Raw genomic sequence first — 25,409 nt, 5'->3', positions numbered from 1 at the left:
GAGGACCAGTATGTCTCCAGCAAAATAAAATTTCAAATAAACAACAAAAGCAACCTCAAAATAGAATAGTATTTCCCAAATACTTTTTTCCCTCACTCATTCTTTTAGTTAAAATGAGTAAGCTCACACTGTGGTTTCTCTTCTGGGTGACAAGACAGAGTCACTCAGGATTTCTGTATGCAGTACTCCAAATTTACAGCTGCCAGCACGGAGCAATTGACATTTAAAATGCAAAAGGTCCACACAATCAGCAAGTCCTTGCCACAAAGGCTGCTGGACAGTGTGTGGGGCTCAGCATGTCCATGCAGCAGTGGGACACTGCATGTTCACTTCCTGCAGTATTTTTGTGACAAGTGACCACATTGAATCAAAGAAAGGACCATCTGGCTATGGACATGTTACCTGCTATGAGAAAGGTATAAAAACGTGCACTTTGTGGTTTTACTTTCCCACAATAATACCCCCCCACCTTCAGCAGTCTGCAGAACCATGTCTCGACACATTCTCAGGATCCCAGGCTGAAGCAAGCTGGAAATATATTTGATGCATTTTACATACATCTCTAGCCATATATTTAAAGAAACGAAAATATACAAAATAAATGTCAAAATATTTTCTTACAGATAGGTACAGAAGTATCTGCACTGCTTTATTTACACATTCTCTAGTGAGAATCTCTTTTAGAAAATCAGCTTAGGGTATAATACTCAGCACCTACGCAATTGTAGCTATGGTGTAATGGTCCTTCAGTATATTTAGACTTCTTGTATTACACTTAACACTTGCCTGATCTAAGCCATACAAAAAGCTGATATTTAAAATGCCATCAATATAGTTATTTGTTGGACCCTTCCCTCTGTGTAAAACTTGACTTCTTGTTGTGAAAAGGAAGGAGGAATAAATCCCCATGTATGACAAAACAGATTCTCCTTCAAACAGCTAGTGAATGAATGGGCACAAAACAAGGGAAAGAGGAGAGAAGAATGTCACCACTGCAGGGACATCCAGCTTCACTGACATCACCCCACATCATGCCCCAGTGCCTATAGGAAAGACTCAGGTTCCCCTTCTTTGCCCATGGGGGTTTCGGCATCTCTGAAACAGCTGCCCTTCCTCACAGAGGAGCTTTCCCGATGACTGTTGAACTGATAAACTTGTCTCTTGAACAAGCGGTGGAGCTTCTCCTGGAACTGGTTGCCAATGAAGCAGTACAGCAGGGGGTTGATGCAGCTGTTGGCGAAGGCCATGCAGATGCTGAACGGCAGTGCCGTGTCAATGACTCCCATCACCTCACAGCTGGTAATGATGTTCATGTGAGCCAAAGCATTCAAAAACGTTAAAACGTGGAATGGCAGCCAAGAAATTAGGAAGGCCATGACAACAGCAGCCACCAGCTTTAGGACTTTGTCCCTCTTCTGCCTGCTTTTCCCAAACTCCTGTGCTTTAAGCAAGTGCCTCCTGATCCAGATGTAGCAGGTGGTGATCACTGCCAAGGGGATGAAGAAGCCAAAGGCGTTTTTCAGGAAGGCAGTTGCCACAGACCATTTTGCATAGTTCTCATAAGGAAAGGCCATAATGCAAGCATTGACCTCCAAGCTTTCAACATAGTAAGTGTCTCGGAAATAAAAAGTTGGGAGGGAGGACAAACAGGCAAGGCCCCACACAACCAATGCTACAAAATAAGCTTGTTGTGGAGTTCTCCTTTGGGAGTGAATAGGATGGACAATGGCATGGTACCGGTCCATGCTCATGCACATAATGAAAAAAATACTTGCAAACATGTTCAGACATAGGACAGAACTGGAGATCTTGCACATGAGAGACCCGAAGAGCCAGTTGTATCCCTGTGCGTAGTAGGTGGCCCAGAAGGGGAGGGTGGCCAGGCACAGCAGGTCCGCCATGGCCAGGTTGAAAATGTAGATATTAGCAACTGTCTTGGGGCCAGTGTGACGACAGAGCACCACAACCACCACACTGTTGCCAACCAAGCCCAGAATAAAAACCACAGAGAAGAGGGCTGGAATTAGAGAAAACTGATAATCTGAAGAGGTAAGGGGGCAGGGAGGGGACGAGTGCGACACAGCCGATGAGTTTGTCAGTGCTGTAGACAGGACTTGGAGACTTTCCATGGTGGTGACAACTGGGAAGTAGTTGCTCTGCATGTTGGTACTGGTGGAAAGAGAGTTTCTTCAGGAAATTCATGGGCTGGCAGCACTTTTCTATCAGATCACTCACCTGCAGATCAGAAACCGTGTGTTAGACGTGCATTCTGCAGCTGTCTTAGCTCTGAAATCACACAGTCACAATAAAATAAAAACCATTTGAAGTTATGTCAGTAAGCTGAGTGCTGAAATAGCAGGCAGCCCTGCTGAACTCCTTACCTCCATCCCACTGACAAGATACAATTAGCCCTAGGGAGGTCACAGCACTTTTTAATGAGCCTGGCAGAGAAGAGAGCAGCTGGGGTTTATCCATGATTACACATGGTGCTTTCTGTGACCAGCAGAGCAGAAAGATTATGGACTCAGGAGCTGGAGACACTTTAGGAACTTCTGTGACCCAAAGGCCACACTAAAGCTCTTCATGATCCTTTTCTCAGTTTTCTCATGCTATTTCCAGCACTCTGAACAGTTAAAATAATATAAAAAGGCAGCAGTTGCCATTGGAGATCAGGTGTGTCACACCTGAGGGTCTCCTGGGACTCCATGGGCATGAATGCAGCCTTTTAACAAGACTATTAGGAAACCAAGCTGTGATTTTTTTTTTTCCAATTCACAGGGCTGAATTCAAAGACACTGAAGGGTCTGCAAAATGTCATTCACTGTCTGTGTCCTTCTCAAACATATCTGCATCTCCTTCCCTCATGACAGCTTTAATCAGAACAGTGAAAGAGATAATTTCAATGTAGACACAAGCAATAAACTCAGTCCTTGCAGGCATTGGATTTAACAGTTCTATGTGCTGTTCATCTAGAAATATCAGGACTGGATTTCACTAGGGGAAAATGTAGCTATAAAACAGCTACAATAAGAGAGTTAATTGACAGGTCTGTCTTTGTTGCATTTCAACGGTTTGTGTCTGCACTCTGAGCAGGACATTTTGCAAACTTTAAGACTTTCTAAGTCAATAAAGAAGATATCATACCCAAGTATTTTATTTTACATACTAGAAAGACGCAATTAATTTTTAATTAAGTTTTTGTGGAACCAGTCAGGCATTTAAGAATTCCCAAGGAGCCCTAAAAGTAACAGAAATTTTCACCAAGACAACAGATTTGGGTAATGATCTCTCATTTAACAGAAGGCAACTGATCAGTTCAAACATATTTTTCTGTATCAACAGTTTAATGTACAGTAGCTTATCATTTGCTCAATGCAAAATATGCAATACACTACTTTGGATATACTGAGAAAAATTTAATTTTAAATATATTGTCTCAACAATGAAAATTCAGCTGGGGAATTTCTGCAGAGTGCCAGTATTTAAAGTCACAAATAGTTGATCATAAGCCTATGTTCTGTATTCAAACAGGTCTTAAACCCAATGGAAGCTTTTTTGTTTGGGAACACAGATATTCAGAGAGGGTCTGGAGTCACATTTCACCCTTAACTCTTATGTGCTGAGCCCTTCACTTTAACATATAGAAGTTGAAATCTCAGTACAAGTCACAAAGCATTAAATACCTCACTGACTCCTAGTAGAGGGACCACACCATAATTACTTGTAGCTGCATTACAGAGACCAAGGTTTCATTGACAAACACACTCCCCCCCTCTGGTCATGAACAACTGGTGCCTTAGGATCTGCTCTGAGCTACTCATTCTACTCTTACTGCAGACACGAGACACTATTCGAAATTATGTTCTAAGGGCAGATAGAAAACCTACCTGTCAAACCCCACATTTGTCTGGATGCAGCTCTAGAATTCCGGGCGCCTTTTTTCCGTTTTCCTTCTCGTGAGTATCGCCACCAGCAATCTGCTCTCTCATATCTTCACTTTTCCCACTGGGAAACTTTAACCTAAATAACTTGAGAACTGAAATATGAATGCCTTCCAGCTTCTTTTCCTTTTGGAAGCAAAATAGTTTGAGAAACCCCCTTTCCAAGGCCACGTGAGCGCATGCAGTAAATCAGGAGAGAGGAACAAGACAGCCAGAAAAAAAAGAAAAAAAAAAAGAGAAATGAAGCAAGCAAGAAAAAGGAAATTTATACAAATATCCCTGTGGTTTTCTACTGCAGCTCTTGGTCCAGGAGGATACACCCACATGCAGCCCCTTTCTGCCCTCCACGTGCACAGAAGACATGTGGGATCCTCTGTGGAAGGATTCGTGCATCTCTGAGGGCAGGGGGATTCCCATGCAGTCCGTGGAGTCCTAGCACTGGCTAACACATTTGAGAATGAAATAACATTTGAGAATGAAACTAACTGGCTGTTAGTCCTGGCAGAATTGACCATGTGAACACAGAGAGACAGAAAGTGGAAGAACATCACTGCATTCACAACAGCATTGCCTGCGTAAGGGGGCTGATCCCATCTCCCAGTTAGTTAGGATGGGAAAGCCACTGCCCTATTCCTTACAAAGACATGCACACTGCTGGGACTAAGGAGGGCAGCAGGACAAATCCACATGGCTGAGAGCAGGCTTGGTTCTGAGGCTGAACGGGGGTAGGACATCACCAAAACGAGCTCATGCCAACTCCCATTCACATAACACAGAGTTTTTACATCTGCTCCTTCTTGCATCACACACTGTGCCTGGCCCCAGCCTCCTCGCCCTGGAAGGAGCTCCAAGGGGGCTCCTGGAGGATAAGAAAGGGGCAAAGGAAGCACCCATAGGCTTAAACATTTTGCCGTGATACCTGAGTGTGATCTCCTCTGCAACAACCATCCATCTACTGCGGACACATGTGCTGTGCTCCCCAGCAAGGCTTCATGTGCCAGACAGAATCGACCACTGGAGACCCTGTGGCCAGTGACGTGTCCCTTTCCCCCAGCCAGGTGCTGCTGGCTGGCTCTCAATCACTAGCCAGTGCTGCACCCAAGCACATCCCATCCTTTGAACACCAGCACAGCCTTGGAGCAAGGTGTATGCACCTGTGGTGGCTTGGGGAAACCCCAGTGCCTGCCCTTGCTCCAGGACTGTGCAGCACACCAGAGACAACAGGTGTCATCAGCTCTGTTCATACCAGAGTGACCCAGAGGAGAGATGGAACAGGGAAAACAGCTTTTTACCAGCATCTTCAGGGGAAACAAGGGCTGAGCAGGCTGTGGAGAACAGTCTCACCAGTTTCACCATAGCCCAGCTATGTCTTTGACCAGAAAAAGCTTCAGAGAGTGTTGAAGAAGTTTATCAGCAAACTCACATACATTCATCCCCTGGAGGTGAGTACTACATTCAAGACAGAGAGAAGAGTTCTTGGCAGCTTTTGTCTTTATCTGCCTCATAATTCAAAGTCCAGTTCTTAGCATTTTCTGTGCTAAAAGGAGACGGAGTTATTTAAAGAAAGGGAATTCCACGCAGCATTTCTATTTACCACAGTGCAGCAATTTACTGCTTCAAGGACATGATGACAAAGCAGTTGGTGGTCAGGACTGCTAGGCTGCAGGCACACAGTGTCTGTGCTTGGAGCAAACATTGGAAGAGAGATAAAGTAATGAGTCCTGCTGCAAAGGAGAAGAGATGCATGTTTTGCCACCAGTTTCCCCTGTACACATCCTGCCTGGGGTCTGCAGGACTGCTGGCTCACAGGTGAGTGACCTGAGATGTCAGCACTCACTCTGAACCATATTTATTAACTTTTTTGGTAACAGGACGCGCCAGGACACCCTCAGCCAGTAGTCCTTGCTGCTAGTTGCACACAAGCAATTGGTAAAAGGTTTTGCTCCATTGCTCAGCAAATACCCAGTGAAGGAAAAATACACAAGAATGTTTATTTTCCAAAAATAACAAACACTAGTTGTTTAGACTTACATATAAAGTTTTCCTTTCCACACAACTTTTGATCCTTACAGATACTGTGTTCATTCTGTTTTGCCTGCAAAACTGAGACTTTAGCAGACAAGAAATGGCCCTGATGCACCCAGTGTAATGGGGGTCATACCTCAGGCTGCCCTTTGACAAATCCTGCTCCCATTCTTTCCCCTGCCAATGCTCAGTGCATCTGATTCCTTATCTGATCCCAAGTTCTCACTGCAAAGCTTCCTCTCACTAATGTACAAATCCCTCTCTCTTCTATTTCCTCTGCCATTTCTTTCTTCCTCTCACTATTTCTGAGCATTCTTGTATGGCTGTGAAAGGGATGCCCAAGTTGTCTGTGCACAAAACAACCTCTTGCCATGTAGTGCTGCAGTTGAGCTAATGCCCCCTGAGCTTGTGGGATGTGTTTTCCACAGCCAGGCTGGTAAATCCAGCACATGGATTTGCTCCAGCAGTGCCCAGCACACAGCTCAGCACAGGGAAGAGCCTTTTTACTGCTCATCTGGCTGCAAAGTTACAAAAGCTGGGAGTTTTCAACACAAGACATGCTTGATTTTAAATAAGTAGAAGCTTGAGCTTTCTGGGGGTTGGATTTGGGGAAGGATTTTAAGTATGTCTTTTATACCAACTAAAAAAATTCACAGTTCAAGAGGAGCAAGAAATTTGCTGCAGGCTCACATATAGCACTTAGGTTTGTCTTTCTATCCTCAAGCCTATGCACCTAAAGAGGTCAAAAGATCAACAGAAGTGTGTAAAAAAAAAAAAAAAAATCAAACCCAAAAACCCCAAACCACCACCACACACAATTCAAATAGCAACTTCTGATCAACTGTACAAGTAAAAATAAAAGGATCCATGTACTCCAAGTCCTATGTCTTGGATTTTGCAGGGAAGTGCTGCCACTGTCAGGGATGGAATATCCCAAACAAGCAGCCTGACTGTGCCAGGAGGCTGTCAGAGCCACCTCTTGAGGCTAAACCTTGCCAGCCTGCCAAAGGCTCAAAGTAATATGAGATCCAGATGCAAACTGTATTCATGACCTTGATTTGTTCCTTTCGCAGAAACCAAGAGGGGAAAAAAATATTTTATAAATGTGCTCCCCAGGTTGCATAACCCAACATAGGTGTTGATTTACAGCAGGATCTCCTGACTCCCTGGTCCCGGGGCTGGCAGCAGGAGTTGGGGATCCAGCATGCATTGCCAGGGCAATGATGATTTTCATCATGCCAGACCCTGGGATTAGCTCAGTTGGATGGATGCCAAGATTGCAAGTTTGATCCCTGCATGGGCCATTCACTTAAGAGCTGGACTTGATGATCCTTGTGGGTCCCTTCCAACTCAGAATATTCTGTGATTCTGGGGTGTGTTGTGCCAAACAACAGGCCATCTGCACATGCTCCCCAAAACCATCCTGCCTGCAGCTGGGTTCCCCACATTCCATAAACTTTTCTAAGCATTCCTCCTTCCTGCATTTGTTTGTTTAAGGGTTTCTTTAGGGATTCATTGCTCAGTCCTTCAAGTAAGATTGGAGAACCTACCTCACCCTTCCCCAGCCACAGAGCACTCCTGCAGAGAAAGCTGATTGCTTGCAGCCTTTCTGGAGACTTGGGGAGGGGAGCAGTTGTGAGCAGTGACCATGAAGGTTGAAGGCCAAGGCAGTGAGTCCTATTCCCATCCAGCATCCATGGTTCTTGCTGGGTCAATTCTGGGTCTTAGCACTGTCTCATGTACCTCTAAAGCATGATCAGTTCTGGCAGTGGGTGTCTGCAAACGCGGTGTTTTGGCAAAGAGGAAGAACTACCAGAATTCTCAAAAGCAAGACCTTCATCAGTGTTTCACTCTCCTTCCTGGAGCCATGATTTCACATGGAAGCACTAAGTAGGCCTGGGGAAAGTGATGCTTTTTCACTTCACAGCAGCACAGCAGTGAACACAAGGGCCACCCAGACAGGGGCCATCAGATATGGGGTCAGAGAGCTCTTGTCCCATTGAACGGACCTTCTATGCTGGAAGAGGTCAGTTTTGGAGCAGTTCAGTGAGTGTGACAGAGGCGTTTAGGGGCGAAGAGGGATGCCCTTTCCACCTCCAGCATGCAGAAAACTTATCCAGAGCATTTATTTTATGAGAGATGTTTGTGTCCAGCCAATAGCACTGCCAAGACTGAGGTTATCATCCATGACATTGTTTGTTCAAATTATTGGCTGTAAGCATTTTACAAGTTACTAAAAGTAGTAAAGAAAACAAGCATGTAAGTGATTTTGGAAACAAGCTGCACCCATTGCTATTAAAGGCAGGGAATGCACACACACCCTGGCACTGCTGCCTGTTCTTGGGGCATGCCTGCTCTTGCTGAAGGCAGCAGGACTTGGTCAAAACTCCATTCCTGAGTGCTGCACAGCTCCCAGTCATGCCCCTAACACAGATAAACCACCAGACTCCAGGGCTTGCCAACAACAGGCACAGAGCCTAAATGCCCATAGCAGCATCAGTGGCAAAGCACAGCATTTCAGCAACTGAGATGACAGCAGGAACCCACAGTCAGCTTTCATAATTTATCATCACAGGTAATTTTCTCCTACTCATTTCTCTCAAACCAGTTGCTGTGATGAGCAGCAGAAGTCAAGACACTGATGCCCATAGCTTGTGGGAGAGAGCTCCCTCCTGTCTAACTTCTGCTATATTAGTACTAATATAGTTGTATATAGCCTGGCATTTAAAGGATGTGGGAGAATGCTTCACATTTCTTTTTAGAGTCTCAAGGTGATATTTAGGAAGAGTTAGGACTCTGTAGAAAGTTTTATAGAGTTACAGAGCACCCAAAGGGTCTCTTTCCAGAGATCTTTTAAAAACAAAAATCTTCCTTTGCTGTTTTGAACTATAACCACTGCAAATAGCTTTCCCACTTTTTAAGTGCTTTTACTAGAAATTTCTCTTATGCTCCAAGAATACTGAGATACACATGAGAGTTCACCAGCTAGATAAAGCTTTGGGGGTGTCAGATTATTCCTGACATTTGTGTATTCTACCTTATTTAGTCAATCTTTTAACCAACAAAGCTGTTAAGTGATTCTGCTCATTCCGTCTTTTCCCAACAAAAAGTTTAAAGAAAGAAAACCTTGCTCTTTTAACTTATTAGACCAGCAAGACCATCCCAAAGTAGATGTTTTGACTGCTGCCTCCATCTTCTAAAGAGAATTCATCTCCTCAAAACCTACAGTATTAGGCAAGGCTCTTGTCATCAGCTACAAACAATTTCTGAAGGGAACATGCTAGGCTATAAATCCCAGATGTCAGATAAATCAGTGACTGAAAAAAAGACAAAACCACAACAATGGTCATGTGATGGGTGGAATACATTTTAACAGAAGACCTGCAGTGGTTCAGCTTTTCCAGTAAAGCCGGATGGATGAACCACCTCAGCCAAAACACGATGCACTCCAGAAACCCTCCCAGCAGATGGAGTGAGACAATCAAAATCCCTGCACGTGGAGCACAAAGAGCTGAGCTTGGAAAAGGGAACCCAAGAGCAGGATGCTAATATTTGAAAGGACCATAAAGGGAAACTTTGTTAAAAAGGTAGCTAGAGAAAAAACTCATGTCAGTTCTTCTCAAGCAGCATGTCCTTACCTTGTCTCTACAGCACTTGGCGTGGCAATGACTGGTAGTAGACATGCTCAGGAAGCTGGAGCTGGACAGGCAATGCTGAGCACTTCTTGCCAGGAGCACTGGGCACTGCAGCACACGCAGGACATTCCTGTGGCCACTCTCTTGGACCAACACTCAGCCTGCAGCAAAGGTTTCACTCTGCACAGTGCTGAGTGCTGGCACACCACTGCATTGCTTCCACTGCAAGGGCAGCTGCAACCAGGGCTGCCATCGGTAAGTACCACCAGCCACAAGGCTGGCAGCTGCAAGGCAGCTGCCACCCCACATTCATGCTTTGTGGAATCTTTACAGGGAGCAACTGGAATTGCCAAACCTGTGACAAAGTGTAAAAATCTGGTCACTTTGATACTTATGGGTTTCCTTGGCCCTATAGGCTCTAAAGCAAGGAAACATTCTGCAGCTGTATGGTCCTGTTCCACCACAGTGTTTTAGTCCAGTTAAGCAACATCTGGCAGCAATGAGCTCCAAGAGCTGCATGCGTTTGGTCTGAAAATTTCCAATATGAAATCAAGGAGAGTTACAGAGAGCACTGGGCTTAACTAAGAGCTAGAACATGGTAACACTGCTGGAATTACAACCAGAATTACAACCAGAAATAAAGCCTGTGTAGAATAAAAGGGACACCAGAGGAAGAGATTAATCTTCTTCAGCCTGAGCTACAAACTTCAGCTAAAGACAAGACCATTCCCAAGCACACAGTGCAGCTCACTTGTCCTGCACAGAGATCAGCAGAAACCTGTCTCCTTCACAGAGTTGCACAGACAAAATTATGGAGTGATGGATATTCCTAGCTGTGCTGCATCAGGAGGCAAGAGAAGCCATGGAGATTCCAGCAGCAGGACACCCCTCCAAGGTGATGTCCTCGAAGGAACAGTCCCAGCTGAGCCAGGAATACAGAAAACAAAGATTCACCCACCAAAACCTTTGGCCTGACCCCAGACATGATCATCTGGATGGAGTGAGCAGTGCACATTTCCACCTTCCTCTAGGGCTCCCAGGACCAGCTCCTGGGCACAGTGCCATCACTGCTGCTCTTGGTGGAAACCAGATTTTGGTCCAGTAACACTGCACCAAAGCCTGTCTAACTAAATAAATTATGTTGTTTACAGCTAGAAGATGGTCTCCATTACACAACATGATCATCCTGGCCAAGCTTCCAGGGAGAAGCTGTCCTTCAGGGGATTGTTGCTTGAAAAAATGATGAAGAAAACAGAAGTAGCTGAAGCCAACATAGTGATTTAACAGCGCAGGAAACCTAATCTGCTTCTGCTGAGAAAACAGAGCTGCAAATTTGTCCAGTTCGCACTTCCTGTTGGGCATACTATACATTTGGGGGTTTAGCCACTGTCTGGACAGAGCTGGCAGAACAGGGGAGAGAAAGAAAACCCAATCTGTAAAACATGAAAAAAGAAAAAAGCTGAAACAGACTGAGAAATTCAGAGCAAGGAAGTGCACTGGAAGGCAGCAGGCTGACAAAAGGTGCTTCAAGCACATCAGAACACAAGAACTCCAGCAGAGAGAAGTGGAAAAGACAAATTAAAAGAGTGACAAAAAACAAGAGCAGCAATTGTGTCACTGGCTGCCCTAATGATGCATCAGCTGCAAGCCCTGGGTCTAGTCTTCCTGTCGTCATAAGCAGAATGATCAGCCTGGAGATTGCTGATCCCTGGCTGTTGAGTGCATCAATCAGGCCCCCAAATGCAATTTCCCTTTACAGTGTGGATACAGGACAAAAACCAGGGCAGGGGCAAGGACAGAGATTTTTAATGACCCAAGCCCAGCTCCAACTGCTCAGTGGCATCTTCCAACCTTCTGGAGACAGGCAGTGCCCTGGGAAGAACAGTGTGCCTTTGGGGTGCTCCATGTTTCGACCACAGGGTTCATCTTTCACCACTCATAGATGGCTCAGGGCTTATCCCAAGAAGAGGCACTGCCAGGACACAGCACTCCCCTGCATTTTCCCAGCTGTCAAAGAACATGAGGCTTGCACAGCTCCTGGCAGTATCCCATTTTACTGCAGAGGAGTCACAGCCATCACCAAGGCTGTGCTCAGGGCTTGGTCACAGCTGCATTTCCCTGAGTCTCAGCCCGGACCATCTGTCAATATGTGCAACCACGCCGGGGTGAGAGCCCTCACCTCACACCTGGATGGCAGAGCCACCTTCCACTGCCTTTGCTGAAGCTCTAGCTGGAGAAAAGCACAAAAACTCCTCCCAGAACAGTTATTTTGAGCCAACTGCCAAAGAGACTCTGATAATGGTGATAACCCATGAGCAGGAGCTTCTCCTAGACAGCTGCCAGGGGAAGTCTGTCACCTGTTGCTGTTTGCAAAGGGCAGGATTTGGGAAAACCACTATCAGAGCATGATGCTGGGCTGAGAAATCTCCCTGCCTCTCAGGGCAGCACTTAATCAGCTTTGATGTACCTAAACACTTAATCCCCACGGGGCTGCAGCAGGAAGAACCAGCTATTTTCATTGTGCGCAGTCCAACCGACCCTGCCATGCCCACGGTTCACCTGCCCAAAAGGTACATGCTCTTCTTCTTGCCTCCTTCTCTACTATCCATCAGGTATTAGATGCTGTGGCTGATGTGTGGCTGGTCATGTTCTTTCTTGTTATATTTATATTTATTTGTGCAGCAAAGGCTGGGCTGAGTCTGAATGTCTCCAGTTCATGCCCAAGCATGTGCAAATGTACACCTGAAGAGACCATCCTCTGCAACAGAGCTGGACTGAAAACCCTACCTCGAGAAATAGCAACATCCACCATCTCTCTAAACCTCTCCAACAATTATTTGCGGATTCTCAACACCAACACCTTCAGAAACCTGACTTTCCTTCACAGCCTCTGGCTAGACGGGAACAATCTGACTTTCCTGACCCCAGGAACTTTCCATGCTCTCAGCAGGCTGCAAGAGCTGCACCTCAGCAGGAACTCACGCCTCACCTACCTGCATGCAAACACATTCAGAGGACTATTAAACCTCATCAGCCTGGATTTGTCCCACTGCAATATCTTTGAAATCCACCCACTTTTATTTTCACACTTGCCTTCTTTAGAAAGGCTTGATTTAGCCTCCAATAACATGCGGTATGTCCCACAAGCCTTTAGGAACCTCTCCAGCCTCACGAGGCTGTCCCTGGAGGGCAATCATATAGAAGCCATCGGCAGAGATTCCCTGAAGGACCTGGAAACCCTATACGATCTGAATCTCAGGAAGAATCGGATATGGATCATTCAAAATGGAGCTTTCACAAAGCTTCTCAGATTGGGCATGTTAAATTTAGGACACAACTTCATCACTGATTTGCCTAATCAGCTTTTCAATGGGTTGATCCAGCTCAAGACCATGCACCTTGAAGCCAACAGAATCACTGCTGTCGACTGCACCTTCAGACACCTGCTCAACTTGAGAAACTTGTACTTGAACAACAACCAGATCTCCTCCATCTCAGACTCTGCTTTTTTATACTTAAACAAGCTGCACTTCCTTCACCTGAGCAAAAACAACCTCAGCTCCCTGCCCAGGGGCTTGTTTGCCAAACTGACCAAACTGAAGTATGTGTTCCTGTCCAACAACCCCTGGAGGTGCGACTGCAGCATGCTCTGGTTTTGGCGCTGGACGGCCACACGCAGGGCTATCATTGAGGGGCTGGACTGCACCTTCCTGGGCCTTCCCAACACAACAGCACCTGAGGACCCCCACCCTGGGGACCTGGGGGACTGCACAGTGCCACTGGAGCTGGCCAGTGAAGACAAGTGCAGAGTGGCCAGTACCAGTGTGGCTCCTGGGCCCCCCCCTCTGCCAGGCCAGCTCATCCTGCTGGCACTTGCCTGCCACATGTGGTACAATGAGAGGGGATGGGGCACCGTGGTGGCCATGTTTTAATGGTGTTTCAATTATAAAGTGGAGGCTACTTATTTTCTTAAAATTTGTTTATGAACAATGGTTTTCATGACAGGTGGATTTTATATGGAAAAAAAGGGATTTTATTATATAGGAATAAATTATTTCCTTCACGGGCAATACTTTAATCTGAAATGCTAACATCAGAATTAAATGCAAATGCTCACATTGGCGAGTTCAGGGCTGGGGCTTGTGCTGGTGATGTGGGGCCGGGAAGCACATTCCCCTCTGTCCTCCCCATTTGTCAACTGACCACAGCCAGGTGTGACCTCCCTGGGAGGGGCTGCCTTCCTGTGCCCAGCCCATATTGGGCATATTGTGGGTATTGCTGAAATAGGAATAAATTGCACATGCTCCAGTACATCTGGAGTCCTTAGAAAAGGCCCAGTCCACCAGCATCACTGTGAGCACATGGTACCTTCCCACAGCGGGCACACAGGTATCTCTGCTGTTAAGAGTGCAAGACAGTGTTGGAGGTGTGGGCAAAAACATCACCATGTAAAATATTTTACTGCTCAGCTGCTCCTCACAGCACTGAACCTCAGCTAATGTGGCTCTGCATTCACCCCTGCAAAGAGGTCATTTTTCTCAGGGATGGTCTGTATGAGTTGTGTCTCCCTGCACACCATCAAGGAGGTCTGTCACAGCACCACCCCAGTGCCATACCCCTAATCTGCCTCCCTCCAGCTGCTGGGAGACACAGATCAGCCTTCTGCATGTATATTAAAAACCCTTATCCAATGTTTAGTGAGTGCTCGCAGAAGGAAGCAACAGAATGTGTGCCAGACACATCACATAATTCCTTAGAGGAATTATCCCAAGCTGGTAAGAGGTAAGAGAGAAATAAACCCTTGTTTAGGGCTGAAAACACACAAACCAGCACATTTTGACATGGGAAACCTGCCATGGAGTGCAGAGTAGGACCAACCTTTGTTGTTGCACCAGGGAAGGGATGAAGTGGGGCTTCGCAACAAAACCACATGTCCTTCAGCCTCATTATATTCAGGATTAGGTTTGTGCAAAGTATTTAACGGTCAATACAATAAATTTTTGCTTACATTGTTGGTGCTGTTTCACCATCCTCACTCTCCTCAGCTTCACATACTTTGAGAAGTAGTGGAAAAAAACTCCAGTTGGTTTCTTGCTTTTGCATTCCTCTCTATCAAGCTGCAATAGAAAAAGGCAAAAGCAAAAAAGCGAGCAAAGTCCACCTCAGCAATTGTTTAAGTCCCTAAAATACTAGATTTTTTCCATTGAATAATGTAAATTGGCAAAAAATTTATATGGACAAGCACCTTGTCTTCTCTGAATGCTTTGAGAAAATATTCTTTCCACTTTTACACCACCACCTCATTAAACAGTAACAGGAGCACAAGTTGCATCCTCTGTGCTATGATAAAAAGTGATAGAAATATTTAACAAGTTATACACAGTATGCTCAGGGAGAACATGTGGCTACATTTTTAATCCACAAAAAATGAAACATGCAAGGAATACAAGAAAAAGGCCAGAAAAAAACAGGCCCTGAGGAGGCAGTCTGGGCTTGAAAAGTCATTTGAAGGAGGACATTGAGATTAAGGGTAAGGACAACATGCACCCAACAAAGGCAGCAGCAAGTTCAACTGTTTAAAAAAATATTCACTATGAACAAATCTGATACTGCTAAAAAAACCTTGGAAACAAAAAGCATGTAATTGAAGAAGCAAAACCAAGTATAAATACCAACAAATAATTTAATATGAAAGAGGAAAAAGAGTTGCAGGAAGAAGGAAATGTGCTAAAGTTTACATCTGTTGGAAATTTTAGGTGTGTTTGACAAAACAAACTATTTGAAAACCTGCTTGTTAAGAGTGTTTAGTGGAGAGAAAGCACTTGGTTTCTCCTGATTGCCCTGCACTGGACCTTCAGTGTGAGAGATGTGCTTTGCTTGGACCTCAAACTTTTCTTTCTTAAATACATTCAGCACAAAGAGGAGATGCTTTCCCATTCTGTAATTGTCAAAGTACCCATTTCTCCCCCTTTAACCTGGTACCAGGAGGCAAAAGAGGCAAGACAAGACAGATGCACATGGCCACTTCCAGAGTCCAAGAATTTTGATCTTAATTACATCACACCCCCAGCCAGTGCCATAAATTACCAGACCACTGTTTCAGTGGAATGGCTGTGACTCTACTTACGGTATATCGCTCCATCTTGAGTGAAAACATGCAATTTCCTGTGGGAAGCTTTGTTAGCATACTTTTCTTACAAAAAAATTGTACTAGTGGAAAGTTTCCAGCCAGCTTTGCACAAGGCTTCATGCAGGGAATCACTGGGGTGGGTTTGCTGATACTCTATACTCAGAGCAGGGAACACTCCCAGCCAGTGCCACCGCCGCACATGCCCTCACCCCTGCAGCAGGCAGAGCTCCTGCTCATCTCCTCCCAGGTGCACCAGCCCCACTTCAGCTCCCTGTCAAATTCCTCCTTTTCACCTTCCCTTTTTTCATCTCCTACACATAGAAAAATTAAATCCCTTTCACTCAATTAGCCCTCATACAAATGTTAATCTCTGAAGTCCCCAAGGTACAACAATACAGAAGCTGCTGCTTCAAACAAATGTCTCCTGCCTTTGCTTTTAACGGACCTTTCCCTAATGTGCTCCCAGCAGCACCAACCCCTCAACATGCTCTGAAGGACCAGTACCTAGTATCAGATTTACATCAGGCCATTAAAGATGAAGATAGATTGTGTGTGGCACTGCAGCCCAGAAGCACCAGCTGCAACTGAAGACAGGCTGCTATGCTGCGTCAGTGCAAATAAGGAGAGAAGCAGGTATTTAAATGTTTTTATTTCAACTAATGCTTTGCCACCATATTACATCACTTTGAATAGCTTGGAATAGCAATATGATCTCAAAATATAGCAAACAGCTTGCCAAAGCAAGAGAGTATTAAATCCTATGGATACAGCATCTTCCTTCTTTGGTGACAATGTTTCCGTTTATCTGTAAAAATAATTTTGTGTTCCAGCACATTTGCTGTTCACTTTATTGAACTCTGCTGTTTATACCATTTGCCTCTTCCCTGCACAAAACCTCTCCACAATGTAGTATGGTTTTGTATCTAACAGCATTTTAAATAAAAAAGTTACAGTTTTTATGCAGATTTTTGTAAAAATTTTTTTTCTAGGTGCACAGAACTGAGCCAAGATGCATACAAAAATGCATTCACTTCCATTCTCAGGTGTAACTGTGCCATCAGCAACATCATCATATGTTACTGGAAGAGGTCCAAGGATGGTGGTATTATCATATGTAGTATAACCTTAAAAAACAAACAAACCAAAAAAACCCTTTTTATAAGCAGCAAGAGAAAAAAAACCTGCCATGCTTTATTTGTAAAGTAATCAAAATAGTTAGATGTACAAAAAAGCACCATGTACAAAGAATACCAGAGAAAGTACATCTTCCTAATCACACATTTCTCATTTAGCATTGCGAGCTGGCCTGCAGGTCCCAACTTGTACTGTAGCTTTATTTGAAAAATTAAAGATGTGGTCAAACCTAGAATATGCTTGGACTGTATGATAGAAATTAAAGTGGACTGCAGATAGAAATTAGATTTGTTTCCATTACAACTCATACCAACCACCTTATAGCCCTCAGGGGTAAAAAACCACATATCAAGTATCTGAGAAATAATGGAGTGAAAACAGCTCCAGAGCAATACTGCAAGATGCAGGTCTGCTATGAATGCATTTCTGTGAGCTCTTGATAAGTTAAACTTTCCTTTGGGAAAAGAGCACGTCTGTTGGTTAAAACTCCTTCCCCCTGAGAATTTTGATAAATCTGTCTTGCAAAGCAAAACAAAGTCCTTCGAACTTCAACAGTTCCAAGGCCAACAGCATTTCAACATGATCACAGCTGATCTGCTACTCATGCACCCACGGTGGCAGGTTGGGTTTTTGTTGCATTTTGGGGTTTTTTTCTTTACATGGATCGTCTCTTTTATACTCGCTTCATTCCTCTGCCCATCAAGCAGGCAAACACAGTCATGACCATCTTTGGCTTCACTTCCACAAGATCTTCTGGAAGAGCATAAACTCTGGCACCAATTCTTCTTGCCATGGACACAGCATACCTGTTTCACCATGGAAAGATGAGGTGGTCAGCACCAAGACTGCTACCAGTAAATGACAAGTCAAATCCTGCCCCATCCAACACAATTTCACCTATTCTTTATTAAGATTCAAGATGTGGAACAGTTTAATCACACCACATCATTTGGTCTACACCCAGTAAAGTGTTTTTTGATGTGCAAATTGACCTTTGAATGTCAAGTCCACTTTACCAACAGTTAAAAAAGAATCTTAATTAAAATTTGTTAGGGCTAATAGCATATATAATGAAGGATTAATTATGTAACATTTCCTCTTCTGTTTGCTCCTTATGAATAACAAAGTGAGGCTATTATCTGCCAGAAATTTTGCTGTCATTCTGCCACTGCTAACAGTCACAGAACACACATTTCAAAGGCATGTTTTAATAGGCATACTTTAAACTTGACAATCTATGATGATTCAACAACACAAGACACACAAGGGTTCAATTTCAAAATTGTAAGCCACCAGCTAAACACTTCAAACTCCTGAACAAACAGGTGAGAAATGGAGTATCACTGGTAAGAACTGCCAGAGCTGTTCTGCTTTTCTCTCAGCAAGCTACAGTTCAGCCTACTGCTCCCTCCAGCGTCACAGGCAAGGACAGCAACTGGATTTCAGTCAGTGCTGCCTGTATAAAAAGTACTGTGCCTTATAAGAGACTTTTGAAAACCACAGCAACAAACAGTGGTCAAAACACCTGCAGCTTGAGGCCAGCACATTGAATGTGCACCCTTTCAATCCAAAACAGCTTTTGAGAGAGCAAACTTACTTAGCGTTATTTTGCTTGTCATCTTCTGACAGGTGACCAGTCTTTACAAGGTCATAGTTGATACATCCAGGCTGTATGGCATCGATTAAATCCACAACTGCCAAGCTCGTGCTGATAGTCTTGTCCTAGAGAATACAGGGACAGAGAAGTAAAGATGAGAGTGTCCAATCCTTAAAGCATAATTCTCACCTCAATTCAGCTGCTCTGCAACATGCAACCAAAGAAATTTTAAGTAAGCCTTTTCAAAGCAGCAGTGTTAGTGACTATTCCCAGGTGGACCAGAGGGAAAACCAAACTGCTGCCTCACCTTTGGTGATAATACAATACTATTACTCCAATTTACTGCCAGTGCCCTGAAAATACAAAGAAGTAATCATTGTGCAGGCAGCAGGTCTGACCTGCTGAGCACAGCCCGAGGCACAGTGCTCACCTCCAAACGCACACCAGCTCCAGCCCCTTTGCTTGCCAGCATCTCAACTCCCACCTCTGCCCCAGATCCTGACCACCCTCCCCTCCTCTGCCACTACTCCCTGCTATGGGCAGTCCTAAACAGTCTCCTATCTTTAGCTTGAAGCCACTCTGTTCCCAGCACATCCCAGCACAGACTGAATCCTGTCCTGTTTAAACTCCTTTCTAAGATGTCCCTGCTGTTCCTCCAGCCAAGGAAAGAAATTTTGGGCACTCATCTCCTTTTGTATGCAAGAAGGGAACCTGCACCTTGAAGTTTTGGATGGAGGTGGACTTGCCAGCTTCTTTCAGGGTCTGGTTTACCCAGCTGACTATAATGTCATCGTTGGCTTTCTGACCATCACCCAGGTCCTCGAGGACATTCAGCGTGTACCTGAGAGCCAGGAGAGAGAACAAGACTAGGCACAGAGCCAGAGAAAAGCCATGCAGCCAGGATGCAACATGAACCATGGCAGCTTGGAAAGTCTTTACATAGTCTCAGCTCTGGGTTTGGGGGTATTTTTAAACTCCTTTAGCAAAAAGAAAGAACCATCTGAAGTGTGATTTCTGTTAAAGCATTTAGTCTTTCTAGCGTTTCATGCCCTTTAATAGGAGCTCACAAAATTGCTTGGGCTCAGGACACTTGTTAAACTGTTTGACCATTGAGCATTTGCTCCATAGGGGTAACACATTACCTAAAAGGTGTGTATTTACTCAGGAGTTGGCATTCAGACCTCTAATGCCAAATTAGGAGCTACCATGCACCTTTTTTCCAGACATATAAGTGCATAATCTTGCAATTCTTCAGAACTAGATAAGAAACAGGAAGATCAACTTTCTCTGTTATTAAGTTTCTTCTTTCCCCCATTCCAATGCAAAAGAGGGCCACAGAGCAGCCCCAGAATGTTTCCCTCTCAATTTCCAATTAAAAATTAGAACATAAAAGTTCTGTAATATTCCTGCTCAGAGTTTCTGCATGTGGACCAGACTTGAGCAGGTGAGAGAGAGGTGATCCTTGTCACAGGATGATCAGAGGTCCACCAACGGGCTGTCCAGAGGTGTTTGCTCCAGCCTCTCATGTGCAGCTCTATCACAGTTTTTCCCAGGTGTGTCTCAGACACCCCCTGAAGGGCAGAGGGTTTACAATCTTTCTGGGTGACCTGTTCCAGGTGCAGCAACGCTCTCATGGAAAAAACTTCCCCAGTTCTGTACTCCATTCATATTTGAGAGGCGCCCTACCTTCTCATCAACTGCCAGACCAAGGCCAGTGTCAGTGTTGGGTTTCCATCATTCAGATCTTGCCCTCCAATGCCAACCAGGGAGAATTTAGCTGGATGCTTTCCCAAGTCTACAGCGTAGTTACAGTTTTCTAGCTACACAGGACAAGAGTTCAAACAGAAAAATCACTCACACTCACTTGACTGAAAGCCTCGAATAGGAATTTTTAGTGTCCATGACTTCTTTTAAAGTCTTTTGACATTTTTACCTTTTTCATATTTGCTCCAAGTTTAGGGTACGGAGGCTTGTTAACCTTATTCCAGTCAACAGGAACTTTGATCTTTTCATACAGTTGTAGTATTACCAGTGCATCTTGGAGATCACTAAAGTGGAAAACATGGATTAAGTCTAATGTTTCGAGATTTGAGTGCACTCTGACTTTGTCACATCATGAATAATTACTATTCCTTACAGATTGTTGCAATTTCAACAACCCTAAAAAGAAAAAAAAAGCTGGGTCTCCCAAGAGCCTAAAGTTTACCCGTAGAGGTGATTTACGTGAGGGTTCACACCAAGAGAATTCATCCAATTGCGGAAGGTCCGTTCCTCACGTGTCTCTCCTACATGACAGAAAACAGGTTCATTGCAAATTCTGCAAGTTCAAAGCTGAGCAGGGATTTCCACTTTGCAAGGCAGGAAGCTTTGAGCAGCAGAGCTCACCACGAGGTTTTAAGCAGAGAAGGAGTAATTTTTTCTACTATAATTTTTTTCAAAGGAAGAGGGTGACCCTGCTATCTAGTCTTAGCTATCATTTTGATTTCCTCAGGCCTCAGAAGAGGATGCCTTTTGCACTTTCTTCAAGAAAAAGGAGCAGAAAGGTCTTTCACATGGGTGTTAGCTAACTGCTGTCACAACCCCAGTCCTAGCTGGGCCAACAATTAGCGCTCCCATGAACATCTCACCATTACCGAGGTTTCCTTACCCATCACAGGAAATGGCAAAACCAAATCCTCTGGCATTGCGACTGGCAGCTGTCAGTGTGCCTAGAGGTTCAGGCTCCACAACAGGGTCAGAGCAGCTGAACAGGCTGCCAAGTGCCCTCCTCATCTGCCCCAAATGAGTAAACAACCACTGCAGCACTGAAGCCTCAAATCATAGGTGTTACTTCAATGGAGATACCTCTGTAGGGCACAGCCTCCTATGACACAACTGTTTACTTTAGATAGTCCCCTCCTGCTAATTTTGTGACTGATACGGCCATCACCTTCCAAAAGGGTCCAGTCGATGTCCTGGTTTTCAGGCTTGGTAAGCGCTGGGTACTTGTTGAACAGGTTGGCAACGAAGGCCAGGTTCAGTTTGGGGTTGCCACTAACCACATCAGCCGGTGTGACAAACTGCCGGCAGCCAAGCCGATCTGCCTGCTGCAGCATATACTCTGCCCTCCGCAAGTCATCCTTTTCCTGCCAGGGATGTAACAGACAAGAGCTGTCATGGGAGAGACTGGGCTACAAAGCAGATGGGAAGCTCCTAACCACTACCTGGAGCAATGTCCCAAGTCCATGTCTGGCATCAGTTGCTAACTGAGCAAATGGATGAGGCACACACACCAACTCCTGCTGCTGTGCCACTGTCATGGCTTGTCTTGCTATTTTTCTTAGCATGGTGCTTTCCAAGCTCACATGCTGTCAAATTTTCATGCTTTTGGAACTTGGTGGTTCAAAATAAGTCAGTATGCTTCTGAATGGAGCAAGCCTACAAAGAATTGCTCAATCACCTCTGTTAATTGGAGGGTAGTGACCAGGCTGGCAGCAAGCACTCACTGAGCACACACCTGAGGTGTGCACATGGCCACTGACATTGTACACGCTCTAGAAATTAAGATACCAGGTTACCCAGATGTCATGGGGCAATGATAGGGTACAGGTAGTTCATGATTCTACAGGATGAGGACATGACAGCCTGAATACTTACATTGAAACCCGACATGTTAATATCAATCTGAGGCTCTCCTTCTTTCTGCCCTTTGGGTGCAATTTGATTGAGGAGGTGAAAATAGGCTCTGGAATCCTGAAATGAATGAAAAAGGAAATTCAGCTCTCCTGCACAGCAGTGAATACATCACAGCAGTTCATTTAAAGGTCATTTTTAACAAGTCACCATGCATAATTGGCTTATGTACCTTTACTGAATTGCCAAAATCTGTAAGCTTAAAAGAGAGGTAGAAATCCAGGCAGCAGGAAAGGAAACAAAGGGAATAGGTTAGAAATATTTAGGATGACAATTATGTGGTTTGACTGTTTGAAAGCTGCCTCTGCTGCATGCTCTGGTGTCAAAACCACCTCTGCAGTGGCTGGAGGAGGCAATGACCCCATGCTGCTCACACTCGTGGCCCCCAGATGCCCCAAGGCAGCCCTAACCTCTAAACAAGGCAGCCATTCCTACTGCTACAGCAATAATGAAAATGGCTCAGTGAAGACAAATTCCAAGCAAAAAGCTGATTATAAGATGTCTGAATGTTTTCTTCTGTGCCTGTGCATTAGCTAGAACAGCTTAGAGGAGAGAGGCCAGGGATGGTCAAACCAGGAGGAGCCAATAGCTGTAGTGATTATTTATCAACTACATGTCCTTTTAGTCCTCAGCATTAAGGAGGACCTCAGCGTATCATGGCAGCCTAGGGTATGCACCAGAGAAGCCAACAGCTACCAGCAAAACTGTAATTTTGAAGTTGGAAATAAGAGTGACTATGCACACATGCACACACACAGGTCAGATCTATGTTCCCCATACACCTCAATTATCAATTTTTTTTCTATCTCAATCTTTCTCCTCCTTGAAACTGCTGGCCATGTGAATAAGCTCCAGAAAACTGCTGAGACCAGTGTCTGGATGCCCCACGCTGACCTGGAGTCACCATAGTCCATTTCTCACCAGTGCCCCCCTCACATCTGAAAAGCAGCTTTAAGAGTCCCCACTCCCATTCCTACTAAACCCAAGTGAAGAATAAGAGGTCTTGCTTCCCTTCCTCTCTCCAGCCCATGACATTTTAGATGAAATGCCATCACCTGCCAAGAGTATGTGGAAGTCTCACTCTACAGTGAAGCATTTTCCCCCATTATCTTCATCAAAATATGGATTAAGGACATTTGAAAACATGTAAGTAATACCAGTTTTGTAGTTGATTAAAACACACCTCAGCAGCACTGGAAGAGAAACACTCAGTTCAACACTGGGCTCATCCTCATGGCAAGAGAGAACAGCACTGCAGGACCTCAAATATAACATGCAAACCCCCCTGGTAAGACCATTCAGTTTATTAGGGTCAGGAAAGGTCCTGTCTGAGGATGAAAGGCCTCATTTACACATGCAAACACATCCCTGTCTGGCTCCCAGTCTTTTCCCAGGCATTGCAAATCAGGAGAGCTTTGGTACCTTGATATCTGAGCTGAAGTTACTGATTTTGTGCCAGCCTGCATTTTCCAGGTGGAAGTTGGCCCATCTTAGGAGCAGCTCTTCTGGGGACAGTTTCATAAGGTCCTCCAGATTTTCACCATCACGAAGTAAGGCAGCCAGTGCTACAAGAAAAATGCTTGTGAGGGAAGAGTCAAACCTGCATGTCAGAGCTGCAGCAAGATTTCAGGGGGGTACAATACTAATTACTGATTATGTCAAAATATTCTGGGTAAAGCAGAGTTTTTCCTGAGTTGGCTGTTACACAGAGAGGAGTATAAATGATCTAGAAAAATATGTGTAAAAAAGTATTTTCCATTTTCTTGTATAACAAAATTTTCTGGACTTTATGTCAGTCTTTTAGCTAATGACAGGAAGCTAAATGCAAATGCACTTCTATCTCAATGAAAAATGCTTCCAAGCAGTTTCATAAGCACCATTAAAAAAACCCAGAGGAGCCAAGATAAGCACCCTTTCTGCTGGCCAGTGCTTCTCTTGCCATGAATTTTCAATCTAAGCCAAACTACGTCAACACTTCGCAATGGGGAAGCTTAAATAAAAGACACTGAAGCCCCTCCATCCCTCTGGATGCTCTGATAGCACATGCAGGTATGTCAGGGCTCTTCAGACAATTTGGAAAGTTTAAATTTTGGAGGCTGTCACGCAGGACCAAGTGAGCACAGGGAGACATCTGCAGCACCAGTCTCTCACTACCTAGGACAAAGCAAGAGCTCAAGCTGCACCACTGACAGTAGTACGGAGGATTTTAGAACCAAATGGTTACCACAGAGCTGAAGCCCCCTTTTAAGAATTTTTTTGCGAAAGATATGCAGTTGTCCATAATCCTAAAAGGATGCAAGCAGTTTTGCCACATCCCAACACTGTGAGGTACCTGCAGCTGGAGCTGCCTAGGGCATCACCAAGCAATGTGCTCCTTCACTGCCAGGCTCAAGCCAAGCTACATCTTGACTTACAGGCTGGTGTTCAGCCAGTTCTCCAAGGCTGATACACATCACCAGGATGGCACAACCCACCTGCATGAACCTGCTGCACAGCTACAAACAGGCTGGAGAACATTCAGCTTGGCACATGATCCTTCTTCCAGCAGAGAGGAGGGAGGGAAAAAGCAACGGCAGGGCTGGGGCTGACAGCACAAGCAATGCTGTATTCATGCTTTAGAAGTAACAACTTAGAATTTAAATTACCTTCATTTCTGCTGAGCTCGATGTCAGCAAACAAGCCAATCTTAATGATCTGCCAGAGGAGTCCAAGGACCAGGTGGGGTTTTCCTTCCCTCAAGTCCTCTGCACCAATATTGACAACATGACAGCCGATGGCGGATGCAGAATTCAAGGCCAGGTTCAGGTTCTCCTGCAAACAGCAAAGCCCAGTCAGACAGAGTCCAGGGAGATGCTGCTTTCCCTTTCATCCAGCACCAGCAGAGTGGAGGTTTGCCCCTTGTCCTTGCTCCAACAGCAGTAGCTCAGAGGAAACACTCCCGGCCACTCTCCACCTGAAGTTTTAAGGAAGCTATGGTGGCAGCAGGCTGAATCAATGAGAACTGAACTAGACACCAGGGTTTAGTTTCACCCTCTGGTATTTAATTTCAGCCTGCAAGTTAGTTGCATCTAGTGGTATCAACAAGAATAAGGCTAGAAAAGTGCTAATTTATACACACACACAGGCATCCTCACAAAAACAACCTGCCCTAGTATGAAATTATTCATAGCCAACATCAATAACCACATTGTTTAAAAAAGACAGTGCTGTACATTATCACCACAGCAATATCATGTGTGCACAGCATTTCAGCCACTTTACCCATTTTGTCATTA

General features: G+C 44.8%; 3 protein-coding genes across 9 annotated transcripts in view; 1 reads left to right on the top strand and 2 right to left on the bottom strand.

Annotated features, from left to right (window-relative positions):
- Positions 1–519: 519 nt before the first annotated feature.
- AGTR2 (angiotensin II receptor type 2) lies at positions 520–14,729 on the bottom strand. Of its 2 annotated transcripts, none has more exons than XM_019290793.2 (3): positions 14,610–14,729; positions 3,888–4,098; positions 520–2,235 (listed from the first exon to the last, which is right to left on the bottom strand). In XM_019290793.2, exon 3 carries the CDS (start codon positions 2,160–2,162, stop codon positions 1,044–1,046), a length of 1,119 nt encoding a protein of 372 aa, XP_019146338.1. In that variant the 5' UTR covers positions 2,163–2,235; positions 3,888–4,098; positions 14,610–14,729; the 3' UTR covers positions 520–1,043. The 2 variants fall into 2 exon arrangements, with proteins under 2 accessions (XP_019146338.1, XP_039427684.1); XM_039571750.1 differs by having other exon boundaries at positions 3,888–4,036.
- On the top strand, positions 12,120–16,976 carry LOC104694463 (nyctalopin-like). The gene is made up of 2 exons (XM_010407737.3): positions 12,120–12,171; positions 12,284–16,976. The coding sequence occupies exon 2, from the start codon at positions 12,328–12,330 to the stop codon at positions 13,531–13,533; it is 1,206 nt and encodes a 401-aa protein (XP_010406039.3). The 5' UTR covers positions 12,120–12,171; positions 12,284–12,327; the 3' UTR covers positions 13,534–16,976.
- Positions 16,364–25,409, bottom strand: part of PLS3 (plastin 3) — a 50,455-nt gene continuing 41,409 nt past the window's right edge. For 5 of the 6 annotated variants that reach the window (XM_039571749.1, XM_010407615.3, XM_010407617.3 and 2 more), the window contains 11 exons: positions 24,780–24,945; positions 23,557–23,699; positions 22,307–22,333; positions 22,099–22,194; positions 21,392–21,587; positions 20,669–20,747; positions 20,396–20,510; positions 20,149–20,282; positions 19,180–19,303; positions 18,463–18,587; positions 16,364–17,671 (listed from right to left, as the gene is read on the bottom strand). In XM_039571749.1, the coding sequence (XP_039427683.1) occupies positions 17,539–17,671; positions 18,463–18,587; positions 19,180–19,303; positions 20,149–20,282; positions 20,396–20,510; positions 20,669–20,747; positions 21,392–21,587; positions 22,099–22,194; positions 22,307–22,333; positions 23,557–23,699; positions 24,780–24,945 (1,338 nt within the window). In that variant the 3' untranslated portion in view covers positions 16,364–17,538. The remainder of the gene's footprint in view (positions 17,672–18,462; positions 18,588–19,179; positions 19,304–20,148; positions 20,283–20,395; positions 20,511–20,668; positions 20,748–21,391; positions 21,588–22,098; positions 22,195–22,306; positions 22,334–23,556; positions 23,700–24,779; positions 24,946–25,409) is intronic. The other variant, XM_010407619.3, reaches the window with a different exon arrangement.

Source organism: Corvus cornix, chromosome 4A (genome assembly GCF_000738735.6).
Source record: "Corvus cornix cornix isolate S_Up_H32 chromosome 4A, ASM73873v5, whole genome shotgun sequence".
NCBI lineage: Eukaryota > Metazoa > Chordata > Aves > Passeriformes > Corvidae > Corvus > Corvus cornix.
This window is presented reverse-complemented; position numbering and strand designations above follow the sequence as displayed.